This window comes from Remersonia thermophila, chromosome 1 (assembly GCF_042764415.1).
Source record: "Remersonia thermophila strain ATCC 22073 chromosome 1, whole genome shotgun sequence".
Taxonomy (NCBI): Eukaryota; Fungi; Ascomycota; class Sordariomycetes; order Sordariales; family Chaetomiaceae; genus Remersonia; species Remersonia thermophila.
Genome location: NC_092217.1, coordinates 3,265,280 through 3,279,477, shown reverse-complemented (window position 1 = coordinate 3,279,477; position 14,198 = coordinate 3,265,280). Strand labels below are relative to the sequence as shown.

General features: G+C 60.2%; 3 protein-coding genes across 3 annotated transcripts; 1 reads left to right on the top strand and 2 right to left on the bottom strand.

Moving 5' to 3' along the window:
• Nucleotides 1-1,643: 1,643 nt before the first annotated feature.
• Nucleotides 1,644-4,864, top strand: VTJ83DRAFT_923 (uncharacterized protein; the record flags this gene model as incomplete). The annotated part of the gene is made up of 2 exons (XM_071014620.1): nt 1,644-2,081; nt 2,225-4,864. The coding sequence occupies 2 exons, from the start codon at nt 1,644-1,646 to the stop codon at nt 4,862-4,864; spliced, it is 3,078 nt and encodes a 1,025-aa protein (XP_070870276.1).
• A 3,011-nt stretch (nt 4,865-7,875) lies between these two features.
• Nucleotides 7,876-9,259, bottom strand: VTJ83DRAFT_922 (uncharacterized protein; the record flags this gene model as incomplete). The annotated part of the gene is made up of 2 exons (XM_071014619.1): nt 7,876-8,277; nt 8,363-9,259. 2 exons carry the CDS (start codon nt 9,257-9,259, stop codon nt 7,876-7,878), a joined length of 1,299 nt encoding a protein of 432 aa, XP_070870275.1.
• Nucleotides 9,260-11,570: 2,311 nt separating this feature from the next.
• On the bottom strand, nt 11,571-13,880 carry VTJ83DRAFT_921 (uncharacterized protein; the record flags this gene model as incomplete). The annotated part of the gene is made up of 1 exon (XM_071014618.1): nt 11,571-13,880. One exon carries the CDS (start codon nt 13,878-13,880, stop codon nt 11,571-11,573), a length of 2,310 nt encoding a protein of 769 aa, XP_070870274.1.
• Between the last annotated feature and the right edge of the window lie 318 nt (nt 13,881-14,198).

The following is a 14,198-nucleotide window of genomic DNA, read 5'->3' as shown; positions in this document are numbered from 1 at the left end:
CTGCCCTGTCCGAGCTGTGGAACCGTCAGCCACCTGAGCCTGGTTCTGGAAGGCCAGACCTCGCCGAAGCTGCAGCGCCCTCGAGGTTTCGGGAGACGGGGGTGCCGGGGGACCTATGTAGGACACCCCTGGCGCCGTATACGGGCACCCCCCCCCCTCCCCCGGGGTTGTTGTAGCCAGTATAGTACGTACCTTCTCAGAATCCAGCCGACCTGGCCCCCCGGCATGGGTGGGGAACCGCTGGCCTCCCACGGGGACGACTAAATCAACCCACCTTGGGTTCCCGGCATTATGGGACTTTTTGAACGAGGTATTACACCTCGCAGGCCCCGGGCCGGCTGGTAGCTCTGGGAGTCTCGACTCTCCGACTTCTTCCAACCGCTCGCAAACATCGTCCTCCCACGCTCGTTTACTTTGTGTTTGGTCTGGGCCTTCTCCCCGCGTCCTCGTCCAGCATCACCTTCGTGGGGCCCGGCTCCGGTCGTTGCATTGAACCCCGACTGCGTGGTCGACTGAGATCGGCTTTCTCTCTTTTCTGAGCACGCTCGCGAGCCCCGGCATTCCCGCCGAGCTCCTCTCCGCGACCGAGGTCTGCCGAAAGGTCATCAGGTCCGGACGACAACTGCGGCAGCAGCTGCCGCGGAAACTCAGGGTGCCATCTCCAAGGTCAGTCCATCAGTCCATAGGTCCATGGGTCCATGAATCCATCGGTCCATCGGTCCATCAGCCAGCCAGCCAGCCAGTCAGCCAGCGAACCCAGCCAGTCCGTCCGTTCCGTCCGTCAGTCAGTCAATCAGCCAAGTCAGTCAGTCAGCCGGCCAGCCAACCCACCAGCCACCTCTTCCGCGTCCTCGGCTCAGTCATGTGTTCATGGTCGTTAAGCTCCGGACCCGCTGGAGTGGCGAACGCCACCTCCAACGCTCATCAGCTCAGTACACCAACTCCACAGCCCGCGTGTTCACGCCGCGGGGCTTCTCTCCCTTGCCGAAAGAGCACCATGGATGTGACTGGCTGTGACTGTGCATCCCCAGGGCCCAGGAGCCATGGAACTTTTGGTGCATCAACTGCCAATGTGTTAAAGATGCTAACCTGGAGAGACTCGTTCATAGCCCCCGGCGCATTTCGTCAGCCAAACCATCCCATCCGGCAGGAAACCAGGCCATATAGGCCATGAGAGTCTGGCTTTGGCCCGTCTCGTGTTGAATCCTGTCGCCGACGATTTCCCCTCGGGCCGCTTGAAACCGCAACGTGTATGTGCTTCTGCTTCTTCATTTCTTCTTCTTTTTTTTTTTTTTTCTGCGTTGTTTTCGTCATCACCGGGCCCATTCGCATGTATTATTCATGTATGAACTGTATCAAGAAAGGCCTGAAACCAAAAAACTCCACCTCTTGCACCAACCGAGCCGCGACTCATTGCTGCGCCTCCGGGGAGGCAAGGGGGGAGGAGGAGGAGGCAACATGGAGCACACCGCGCACGTCCGGCTGCCTCCGACAAAACAAAACACACACACGTCTTCCCTTGCACACCTACATTTCTGTTGACTTCCGTCAGCGCCCTCGCTCTTGTTCGGGGCGCCGACGGATCACATCACCCGCACGCTTCACTCACTTCTAACACGCCAACTCCCGTGTGCAAGCCTATCATGTACTCGTTCATTGAGACGTCCGGCCCGGAGCCGGGCCCCACCGCGGCGCAGTCCGTCCTCCGGCTCTCCCAGCTCCTCTACCCGGTCGTTTTGATCGTTACCTTTGTCGTGTCATCCGCCATCCACACCGTCGTCACGGCCAAATCCGAAGAGGAGCTGATCGTGCCCGCCGTCCGGGGTCCTGATGGGAAGCCGTTGCCCGCCACGAAAAGGAAGAAGAGGAAGCAAGAGGAGGAGGAGGAACAGCCGCAGGGTCCGAAGGAGGCGGAGGATGGCGACAGGAAAGCCAGCCTGGCCTGGTCCGTCTTTCTGTACATGACAGCTGGCATCATTCTGTCGTTTGTGGCCAACGGCGTCGCCGTTGCCGTCCACGCCATGCAGTCGAGCCGGGAAGCCGGTCTCGACGATGCTTGGTGGTGCGGCGAAGAAAGGATTGTGAGTCTTCTTGCTTGGCCCTCCTCCGATACGCCGCCGCCCCTAGGTTCGGACGCGGGACGAGCCGGGACGCGGTTCCCTCGCTCATCTCCCCCCTCTTCTTTTCCCTGACCAAGTCCCCGCGAGGCTGACAAAATCATCAGGTGTATCTCGTGGGCTCGGCCTTTCTCTACCTGTACATCTTCATCACCCTCATTGAGTGGCGCAAGTCCCCGACCATCGTCCACCAGGTCTTCTGGATTCTGGGTCTCGCCGGCGAGCTCATCATCCTCCTCGCCTTCGGCCTGACCGTCTCAAGGAGCGATTACCTGTCCAGCACGCTGAAGCCTCGCGGGCCCGAGAGCAGCGGGCTGGACCTCTGGAGCGCCATCGACCTCGGCATCGCCGCCGTCCGCGTCTGCCTGCTCGTCTTCCTTATCGCCCTGTATGCGGCCACGGCCGGAAAGAAGTGCCAGCATGTGTCGCAGTCTCCGGGCGGCGAGACGCAGCGGTCAGAAGCTGACGAGTCGGCCCCCCTGCTCGCCAACAACGGAGGAAGCTATGGCAACCGTGACTCGGGCCGTGACCGGCGCAACATGAACTACGGCGGCACCGACGGCAACGGCCGGCGCGACTCGCAGGGCGCGGGGTGCCCCAGGACGGACGCCGAGGCGGCCTTTTACCGGCCCGACAAGCTTCCCCATCGGTCTTGGTTTGAGTACTGCCGCGGGTACTCGGTTTTCTTCCCCTACCTGTGGCCCAGCAAGTCTCCGCGCCTGCAGCTGGTGGTGCTGGTGTGCTTCGTGCTCGTCGTCCTGCAGCGCGTTGTCAACATCCTGGTGCCGGCCCAGATCGGCGTCGTCACCGACACGTTCGAACAGGGCGGCTTTCAGCGCGTCTGGCTCGAGCTGGCGCTGTTGATGTTTTACAAGGTCCTCCAGGGCCCGTCGGGCGTGCTCGGGTCGATCCGGTCCATGCTCTGGATCCCCGTGTCGCAGCACACGTACCGGGCGCTGACGACGGCGGCCTTCCAGCACGTCCACTCGCTTTCGCTCGACTTCCACCTGGCCAAGCGCACCGGCGAGGTGCTGTCGGCGCTCAACAAGGGAGCGTCCATCAACCAGTTCCTCGAGCAGATCACGTTCCAGGTAGTGCCCATGATGGTGGACCTGCTCGTGGCCATCATCTACTTTTACGTGCGCTTCGGGGCGCTCTACGCGCTCTTCGTGTCCGTCATCACCTTCTACTACCTCTACCTGACCATCCGCATGGCGGCGACGCGCGCGGACCAGCGCCGCGACATGGTCAACGCGGACCGCGAGGAGGAGGCGGTCAAGAACGACTCCATCATGTCGTACGAGACGGTCAAGTACTTCAACGCCGAGAAGCGCGAGTTTGCTCGGTACGGCGAGGCGATGCGCAAGTTCCAGGAGGCCGAGGCGCGCGTCACCTACGGCATCAACTACATGAACATGTGCCAGTCGGTCGTGTTCATGTGCGGCCTGCTGGTGGCGCTGCTGACGTGCGGCTACCAGGTGTCCAAGGGCCAGCGGTCCGTCGGCGACTTCGTCCTGCTCATCACGTACCTGAACCAGCTGCAGGGCCCGCTCAACTTCTTCGGCACCTTCTACCGCACCGTGCAGCAGGCCATGATCTCGGGCGAGCGCCTGCTCGAGCTCTTCAAGATCCAGCCCACCGTTGTCGACCGCCCCGGTGTGAAGCCCCTGCTCAAGTGCAACGGCCACATCCGCTGGACCAACGTGGGCTTCTCGTACGACAACCGCCGCACCGCCCTCAAGGACCTGTCGTTCGAGTGCAAGCCCGGCACCACAACCGCCTTCGTCGGCGAGTCGGGCGGCGGCAAGTCGACCGTGTTCCGCCTCATGTTCCGCTATTACAACTGCTCCGAGGGCCGCACCGAGATCGACGGCCACGACATGAAGGACCTGACCATCGATTCGGTTCGCCGCTTCATCGGCGTCGTGCCGCAGGACACCATCCTCTTCAACGAGACGCTCATGTACAACCTCAAGTACGCCAACCCCAACGCCACCGACGAAGAGGTCTACGCCGCCTGCCGCGCCGCCGCCATCCACGACCGCATCATGAGCTTCCCGGACGGCTATCTCACCAAGGTCGGCGAGCGCGGCCTGCGCCTAAGCGGCGGCGAGAAGCAGCGCGTCGCCATCGCCCGCACCATCCTCAAGAACCCCAAGATCATCATGCTCGACGAGGCCACCTCGGCCCTCGACGGCGAGACCGAGCAGGAGATTCAGTCCCAGCTCATCACGGGCAAGTTCGGCGAGGGCCGCACCCTGCTCATCATCGCTCACCGCCTGTCCACCATCACCCACGCCGACCAGATCATTGTGCTGCACGAGGGCACCGTGGCGGAGCGCGGCACCCACGAGGAGCTTCTCGCCCTCAAGGGCCGCTACGCTGCCATGTGGGAAAAGCACTGCCGCGCCGAGCGGGCCGTTGAGCGCGCCCGCGACGCCACACGCAAGGCGAAGAAGCTCCTCGGCCAGGCCAACGGTCGCAGCAGCAGCGGCAGCAGCGGTGCCAACGGCAACACCGCCAACGGTGGCGACAGCAGCCACGAGAGCGGAAGCAACAGCACGGCTTCGTCTGATTCCTCCGACTCGTCCGATTCCGAGTCGGCGAGCTCGGAGAGGACTCTGCTTCAGCATGAGGCGGACGAGCCCGGCCTGGGAGACGAGCAGCGCCGTAGCGATGGCGGCAGCGGTGCAGCTGAAGCTGACGAGAGCCGTCCTTTGTTGTCGGGGGTGTCGCGCGCTCCATGAAGCTAGCTTGGCGAGTCTTTCTGACGGATTTGACGGACAGAACTTCGTCGGCGGAACGAAGGGACTTGCCCCGCCAACGGAATGCGGTGTGTGATGTCTGCACGGATGTGGGGGGGGGGGGGGGGAGTCGTGTTTGGTGCTTGCCTCCACGTGCTGGCGGCAGTTTGCAAGATTCTCTCTTCATCTGGACAACCGCGGACATGCGCACGCGCCACCGTGCCAGCGGAGCTGAGGATTGTGCGAGAAGGAGATTCCGCGGCGACATCTAAGGTGCCAACGCCACGGTGCGGCGCGCCCTGTCCGTTCCCTTCAGCATGGTCTATCCGGACCCTCCACGGCACAACCTGCCTCATCCCCTTTTGCAGGTCTGAGCCGTGGATGTGGCCCGGCCATCCCTCCTGGAAATCGACTGGGCCGCAAAGGGGCGCCCGATCGGCCACCCGGTTTCTCTGACATCTCCTTCCGGTCAGACTTTTCCACCGAGCTGGGTCCGACAGGGATAGGACGGGACGGGACAGGACGGGATGATTAAGTCCTGTGAGAATTGCGGACGAAGCCATGTTCTCCAACAAGATGGAGGACGTCTTTGACTTCGAATCCAGCTTCCCCGTCGAGCCACCTCTCCGCGTCTGCCTCTTTCGGCACCTCAAGCCCTCCTCTGCTCGTTTATCCGCTTTCAACCTCTACAACCCATTCCCCTAACCAATCTATCTACCCACCACATGAGAACCTTTTATCTTCCGATTCTCTTTGGCTTCATCGAACGTCGTGCTGCTGTCATTCGATGCCGGAGCTTTTATTTTATCTTTTCTTTTTCTTTGGGAGGTTTGCGCGGATGATTTACACACAGCCTGCCCAATATGTAATGGAAACTGGGGACGAGAATAGGTTAGGCGATTGTGATGTGATGACGATATGACCAACGACAAAGGCGAACATGGCCATGATTCGATATCCCTGACGAACAAAGCATATGGGTGGCGTTTGTTTTCTTTTCAATCTGTGTGTTTTTTTTTTTTCTTTTTTTTTCTTTCTTTTTCCTTTTTTTTACACAAAAAATCAGTCATCTATTCGAACCATGATGGGTTCATGTTTGTTTGGCTACGGTTGAGCTTGAGGACGGGGGGAGGCGGAGGGACTGTGTTTCCCTTTCTTAATGGTGTCGGGTATACGGTTGGGCTCGGTAGCGTCTCTTTTAGCTTTATGGATCTGGATGATGGGATCGTCTGTTGTTCGTCTTCCTTCCTGTCCACCTGTCGGGTTCGGGTTCGCATGATGGCAGACCACCTAATGAGGTCAGCGGTTCGGGGGGTGGAATGCCTTACCCCCCTCGTGTCTCAGGATGGAGGGAATGAAGGGGGATATGGGTGAGCAGGCAAACCAACAGGGAAGGGGTGGTAAGACCTCCTTAATGTACGAAAAACGGGAGTTGCGGCGAGAGGTCTTACACATGGTCTGTCTGCGATACGCACGGCAGTGATGCAGACATGGGCGGGTTTGCTCGGGTTTTCTTTGGGTGCGCCGTCTGTCATGCTTCTAGAAATATCAAGTCCGATCCTGAAGAGATCGTTGTTCCTGAGTGAGAGAGGCTCTGGATATCGAAAGAGACGGGTAGTGGGATGCCGTGCAGAGTTTTAACAATAGCCCATTGTGTGCTCCACATGTAGCCGTCTTGGTTGAGAGAGAGGGTGTGTGCGTGTGTGCGTACTCTAGGTAGTGAGTGAATGTATGGTGCTCAGGACAAGGTGGATGTTGACTTGCATGTTGATTACCCACTCCCTCCGTTGCGTACCTATGCAACATCCAACATCCAACCACCTAGTCGCATCTTATTGCTGGCGTCCAAGGAAACAAAAGTGCCAGTCAACCTTCCCGGAGATGAGCTAGGCTGGGCGTGTTTGTATTCGTCAAGTCATTTTATTTCGTTGCATTATTAAAGACTACTATTCAAGGTAAGCTGTATAATCAAGAAAATGGTAAAAAGAAGTTCAGCCACCCATCCCTCTGCATCCGATCCGATTGGTATCCCCCTTCCCCGTTCCTGGCCAAAACGCTTTCTCTATTCCCTCGTTGACCTTGTATAATAGTAACCCACCCCTCCTCCCTGTTGGATAGGTCACCCAGCCCAACCAAAGGCCTGAGGGACCGAGCGTGCAGCGTGGTGCTTGGCGTGGCGCAAGGAGACCTGGCCTTTGTCGTGTCTCCTCCCAAGATCTCGTACCAGATACCACCACCGCCTTGTGTGGACGGTCTCCGTTCTGCCCGCCTGGCCCGTCCCAACCAAATCCGAGGCTTGACCCGGCGGTCGGGAGTTGATGGAGGAGGCTGGGGTCGAGGGATGCCCGACAGATCGACCGAGGTTGGATTTCCGAACCGGAGATCATCGTGCATGTCGTTTTTCCCAGAAAGCGTCCTTGGGTAAAAGATATGTTCCGCCGTCCGTTCCGCCCTGCTCCATATGCTCTTTTTCCCCATCCAGCACGACCCGAGAACCGATCATGGTACCGCGCGTCCTTCCATCGTCAACCACCCCAACAGACCCAACAAACAAACAAGCGAATGTCATGATCCAACCGTCCCGGACAGAAGCGAGCGAACAAACTCCGCCGTGTGTGTATGCATACCGCCGAACTGACCAGCCCACCGACCGAACATGCCCTGCCCCCGGCCTCCCCTCCCAATTCCATCCACGTTCAAGGCATCCATATGTTCATCCGTACACCGTACCGGTCCAAACCAAACCAGACCGTCTAGCGAGCGTAAGTGTGCGCGTGTATCATATCATGAAACACCCGAGCCAAAACCGATAAAAAACGAAAGACAATGACATCCTCTCTGTATGTAACACGCAAGGGGAGGGTGATGGTGCTCCAGCATCTCCCCGCCTCCCTGTTCCCTTCTTCTCATCACACCGTAGCTCAAAGACGCTACTCTTCCCCTCCAATCCCCTTTCCCATACGGCCAACATGGCACACAGGAACAAGAACAGGAACAGGAAGAAAAAAAAGAATTTACCGGTTCTTCTTGGCAGCTCCATTGGCAGCGCCAGCCGCCGAGCCGTTCGCCTTCTCAGCCTCCAGCTCGAGCTCCGACTCCTCGGCCTCGCTCCGATCATCCTTGGCGACGTTGTGCACGACGAAGCGGTAGGCGATGCGCAGGATGAAGAAGAGCCAGAAAAGGTTCAGGGCCTGCAGGGCGCTGAGCAGGAACAGGGTGATGACGAAGCTCAGGGTGCACTTGTACTGCTCGTTGGCCCAGTCGAGCTCATAGGGCCCCACCGTCTTGAACTCGGTGAAGAGGCTGGCGAGGATGCCCAGGTTGAGGTAGTGGCGCAGGTAGATCCAGACGCACATGAAGGTGAAGTAGTAAGGGCCGGTGAGCCAGTGGTCAAGGTAGTTGAGGGTTTTGGAGGTCTAGGAGGAAGGGGGAGGAGAAGAAAAGACGGGTTAGCTTGGTGGTTCGTGGGGAGGAGAAAAGAGGAGGGGGAGGGAAACATACAGCCAGGAAAAAGTCGGAAATGTCATGGGTGATGTACACGGCCAGGCCCATGTAGGTGAAGTGAAACCGGTAGCTCAGGCCGATGAGGGCGAGGCTGACGATGTGATGGCCGACGAGCTCGCGGAAGTCCTTGCGGGGCTTCTCCATGCCCAGCAGCAGGACGATGGCCTGCTGGGCCCAGTAGGCGGCCTGGAAGAGGTAGTAAAACTTGAAGAGCGCGTCGTGCGTCTTGTGCGGGAAGCCTTCGTACATGGCGCGCGTGTTGAAGTACCACACGGGCGTGCGGCTCATGACGTACATGCCCGTGGGACCCAGGATGCCAAAGTAGATGGCCGTGTAAACCTGCTCCATGTAGCGGGCCTGCTTGCCGCGCGAGCGCAGCCCCGCCCAGCGCGCCATGGGCCGCAGGATCTCCTGCATGATGAACTCGCGGGTGAAGGAGAGCACGATGGTGTAAAAGGTAACAAAGGCGACGTCCCAGGGGCCCTTGCCATACTGGGGGGCCTCGTCGGGGGAGGCGGTCGGCAGGCGGTACGAGAGGAAGATGAAGTGGTAGAAGGGGTTCGACTCGGTCGGGTTGACGGCGTAGCCCGTCAGGAAGATGAGCAGGAGGGCGAGCGGGAGCACCCAGGTGTGCTTGACGCAGATGGACTTTGCGCGGCGGAGCATGGAGCGGGCCTTGCGGCGCTTGGAGCCGCGCTTGGTCGGGGTCGAAGGAGCGGCGGCGGCGATGCCGGTGGCCAGGGACGGGGCGCCCGTGTCGCCGACGCGCAGGTCGCTGCCGAGCGCGCTGGATTTCCTACGCCGGCGGGCGACATTGCTGTTGCTGTTCAGGTCGGCCGTCATACGATCGGCTGCCGAGGTGAGCGGCGGGAAGGGCTCGGTGCCGCCCGCCATGCTTGATGATGTAGGCGTATGGATGGGTATACGTGGTGGGTGTAGCTTGTTGTTTCCTCCCCCCCTTTTTTTCTTCTTCGGAGGATCCGTCGTCCCTCGTTGTTGGGTTCGAGTCTCGGAGGAGCAAAGAGGACCGGAGACGCAAGGCCCGCGTGACCGGGAGCTGACGATGACGACAGAGAGGCACGGAGGATGCGTGAGAGGGAGGCCGGTGGGTGTTGTTGGGGATCTCGATACCTCGGCCACGCGGCGGTTTACCTCTTGCTGTCAGGGCACATGCAACCGAGCGCCTGCAGAAGAGCGGAGAGAGAAGAAAGAAGCGAAGAAGGGGCAAAAGGGATTACAAGGTGGTAGGTTGCGGCAAGAGGGAGACAAAGTCCAAAACGTAAAAAAAGCGACAATCGGGGCCCGTCCAGCACCTTTGCACCGCGGCGCGAGTCTGGTCCAAAAGTCTCGACGGGGGAGTTCGGATGGTGTAAGTATTATGTGTGAGACTCTGGCTCGGGTCAAAACGTCTCGACTTTTGAACCGGCGGGAAGCAAAACGGTGCTGAAGAATGTCCAATGGATGCAATGCAATCGATACAAAAATGCGACACCGCCCGCGGGCCCCGTCCCGTCCTGTCCTGCGCGCGCTTCCACTTTCACAGGCGACGGCCTCGGCGCAGCGCGGCCGATTGGGATTGGGGGAAGGGGAAAAAGAGCCCACCTCCGTCGGCCGCTGCTCGACTGGTTCGGCCTGAACGTGCCAAGCTCCCGCTTAACCAGCTTGGGTGCTTGACGCTAAACCCAAAACTGTTCCTCTCCAAAATTCCCCAAAATTTCTGGATCCCTTCCCTCCTCCTCCCCCCCTGAAAATGGGTGCTGGCCGAAGGAAAAAAAAAGGGGGGGGGGGGGGGGGAACCGTACCTGACCTTGCCTACATGCCAACACACGCACACCTAACGTCCAGGTAACTAACTATCCCTCAGCGAGTACGTACCTAGGTGAGGTGCCTAGGTAGGTCTAGGTAGGTAGGTATGTAGACAAACCTTTGGAACATGCATGGAACCACCGCCCCTCCATCCAGGCCCATACCGATACACAAGAACTACTATAGTACTGTGCACACTACGTACCGCTAATCATCCGCTCGCTGGCGATGCACAAACCAGGGGGGAAAGATTACGTACCTGCGCACCTACCGAGCACTCTAAAATACCTACCTACCTACCTACCTACCTACCTCCCTCCCTCCACTCAGCTACCTAGGCCTTACCAAGGGACTGCCTGCTGGGATCGATGTTCCGCGGACACGTGCGAGCGGGTGCCTTTAGGTGCTAGTTTAGGTAAACCACGCACACCTCGTTGGACATCGTCAACCCCCGAGTCCCCACACAAGGCAGGGAAACGTGGGCTCCACGTCAAGCGGCGCTGGCCTGAAGCCATCCACCTTCTCACCACCCTCCCTTCCGGCGGGACCTCCAGAGACCACCCACCACCCACCACCCCCCTTTCCCCCTACCCCCTCTCATGATCCGATGGGTCTCTCTCCCCGTGTCCGTCTCCTAAGGGCGCTGGAGCCATCCATCCCGTCTGTGCGTAGGCCTGTTTACACACACAGACGGACACATGCACACAGACAGACACCTCGGTCTGGTGAACAGACCGACTCCGCGCTGCTGGTCTCTTGCCCTTGCTCATGGCCCGGTCAAGCACAGGTGACGTGGACCGTGAGAGGCTGCCTGTACCCCGCCGCCAACCACCACCACGCCAGGGGCACATGACTCTAAGCAGCAAAACATGTACAGCGTCTACCGTGGTCAAGGTACCCTCTTTGCCTAGGTAACCTGGGAACCCAGACAGAAAGAGGACAAGAAAAACCCTCTTGGGTAGGTCATCAACTTTTTGTTTCAATGCAATACAACGAAAATACTAGGCATTCCCTTCTCAGTTCGCCCGCCGTCCCTGAGGTATCCCCAAAAAAAACAAAACTCCAGGTACCCGAGTCCGACCCAAACGTATAACTACACCATAAAAATAGACCTGATAATAGATGGTAAATGGAGGGTAGTCATCCAAAAGAGAAAAAGAGAGATCCCATACCGCACCCCGAATCCATGACCGTCACCAAAAGAAAAAGCCCATTGTTTTTTGTTCCCTTGACTCCTCCCTCTCTTATTCACCAAGGCTTTTGCTCCCTAATATGTAGATTCGTGAGAATAGCTCGAGATGGATAATAGATGCCCGTGCAGAGAAAGGGCGGTGTGTGTGTGTGTGTGTGTGTGTATGTGTGTATGTGAACGGATATCAACCTCCGTCAAATTCCATCCTCATCCTGAACTCGGGGGCCGTCCACCGACCGCTGGACCACCTCCGGAGGGCCTCCTATCCACCACAGCAGGAGGCGATGGCTGGTGCTGGTGCTGGTGCTGGTGCTGGTGCTGATGCTGGTGCTGATGCTGATGCTGAACCGCGGAATGACTCTGGTACCAACTCTGTTGTTGGCCTTGCGTCGTCGCCGTCGCCTCTTCCTCGGCCTCTTCCTCCAGCAACTGCGCCAACGCAGCTCCCTGTCGAGGTGGCGCCGGAATCACCATGACCGGCAAGCTGTCCGTGTCCGGCGTCGACCTGAACCGCTCGCGTAACCGCTCGGCCTGCGTCGCGGCGAAATCTTCGAGGCGGTTACGGATATCCCATCGGCTGCCGCCGTTACCGACGCCGCCGTCGCCGCTGCTGCTTCCGAGGGTGCGGAGCTCGTCTTTCCTCCTCTCTCCATCTGCGACGGTTGTGGCTGAGCTTGTTGGAATGGCCTGTTCCGGGTCGGCTGTGGCGCGGCCGCGGCGGAAGGGGATGCGCTGAGCAAGGGTACGCCAGCGGTTGTTGGCCTCTCGTGGCGGAGGATTCGGTGGTGGCGGAGCGTTGCCAGCCTCGCTGCGGCCATCGTCATCGTCATCATCATCATCATCGTCATCATCATCGGCGACATCATTGCTGGCGCGGCTCGAGGCGACGCTGTTGCTCCGCGACCGGGATGGCTGGACGTGTGAAAGAGGCGGCGGGGTGCGCGGCATAGACTCCGTGGTCGTCGGAGGGTGATACCGCACGGCGTAAATCGTACTCGCAGCGCTGGCTGTGTCGGCACGGCTGACGGGAGTAATGGCCGGGCGAGGACGGGCCGGCCAGAGGGGAGGTTGCAGGATGCGTATCCTGTCATGGTTGGACGGCTCTGTGGTGGTTGCATCTGTGGGCGGCCTCGAGTTCCTCGTGGGTCGGGGCCGAGATCTGTATTTTGCGGCGATCGCCGCGACGGCCGGCCATCTTGGTGCGTCTCCATGCGTGGGGCCGACATCTTTTCTGTCGCTATCATCGTCGCAACCACCACCACCACCACCACCACCACCACCACCGCTGCCGTCGTCATCTCCTTTTCTTCTCTTCCTCAGCCTGGCGTTGGACCGCGTCATGTCCAGCATCTCATCCCCGTCGAACACCTCCCTGCCGAGGATGCCGTCTCTCTTCTCCTCGCGCTCCAGAGCCTCGATCCTCTCCACCCACTCCCAGACGACCACGCTGGCGGCGGCGGCTCCCACCCATCGGACGTACTCGCCCCAGCCGGTGAAGTCGGGCTCGCAGATATCCAGGATGAAAAAGACGACGGGGATGACGATGGAGAGGATCGAGAGAACGGCCATCAGGATCATGTTCTTCATCTGCGGGTGGTAGAAAGCGTAGCGCTTCTTGAGAAGGGAGTAGTAAATGACCCAGGCGGCGTAGAGAACGCCGAGCGACAAGGCAAAGAGGTAGCTGAGGGCCGGGACGGCATCCTGGAAGGAGCCCGGGCGGGAGATGCCCTGGTCGTACTGGAAGCTGTTGAGGGACTGGAAGATGACGTCGAGCGTGATGAGGGCGAAGGCGGCCCACTTGATGATGACCTTTTCACGGTGGCGCGGGAACAGGCGGATGAGGGTCTGGGCCTGGGCGAGCCATAGGAAGGTTCCAGAGATGATGCGGATGATCTTGAGCTCGGTGCCGCCGAGCACATCCTTCTGCAGGCGCTTGGCGTCGAGCACGCCGAACGAGTACTGTTCTTCGGCGGCCGCGAAGGTGGCGGCGCTGGCGATGGTCAGGGAGATGGCGACGCCCAGCGCGGCCACCTTCTGCAGCCACGGGCGGCCGCCAATGGTCGGGCCGGCGCCGCCGTTGGTAAAGCCCCGCCGGCCCAGGACGACGACGCCGCCGTCCAGGAAGGAGCGCGGCGTGACGAAGAGCAGGATGACGAGCATGTAGGCGACGACGGTGGTGGCGGCGAGCGCGTAGCACTGGGGGAAGGTGGACGCGTAAAAGGGATCCTGGAAGTCCGAAAAGACCCAGCCGCCTTCCGTCGGCATGGAGCTATCGATGGTCTCGTCGATGGTGACGGAGCCGCCGCCGCCGTTGGCGATGATGGCGGGCGGCGACACGGGGGTGCAGGCGGGCTTGAAGGCGGCTGCGGCGGTGAGGGTGATGAGGTCGCCGTTGGGCAAGGAGAGGACGCCGCCTATGGGGAGGTTGATGCCGCCGCAGCTGCGGGTGGCCACGGGAGAGGCCGCGGGCAGCGTGGCGTGCGCTGTGAGGCTCGCAGCGAGGTCACGGGCCTCCATGGCTCCGGCGGTATCGGGGAGGGCAGCGCTGAGGGGCGGCTTTCGCCTCGAAGGGGTTCGGGCTATCGCGCAACCGCCATGGGAATGGCGTTGGCCGTCGAGAGGTTCGCGAGGGGCGGGACGAAGCGTTAACCGGCGGACGGCGCGGCCAGCGGCGACGCTGGGACGGACACGCAAACAGCCGGATTCCCCCGACGCCGGTCACCCACCCGCGGTGACCTGACGCGCGGGACACGAGGTCCGAGGTCCTGCGGCGTCACCGCCAAACCCCGGAGCTGGAAAATCCTGGTTTGGGGCAGACGTTGTCGTCGTCGTCGT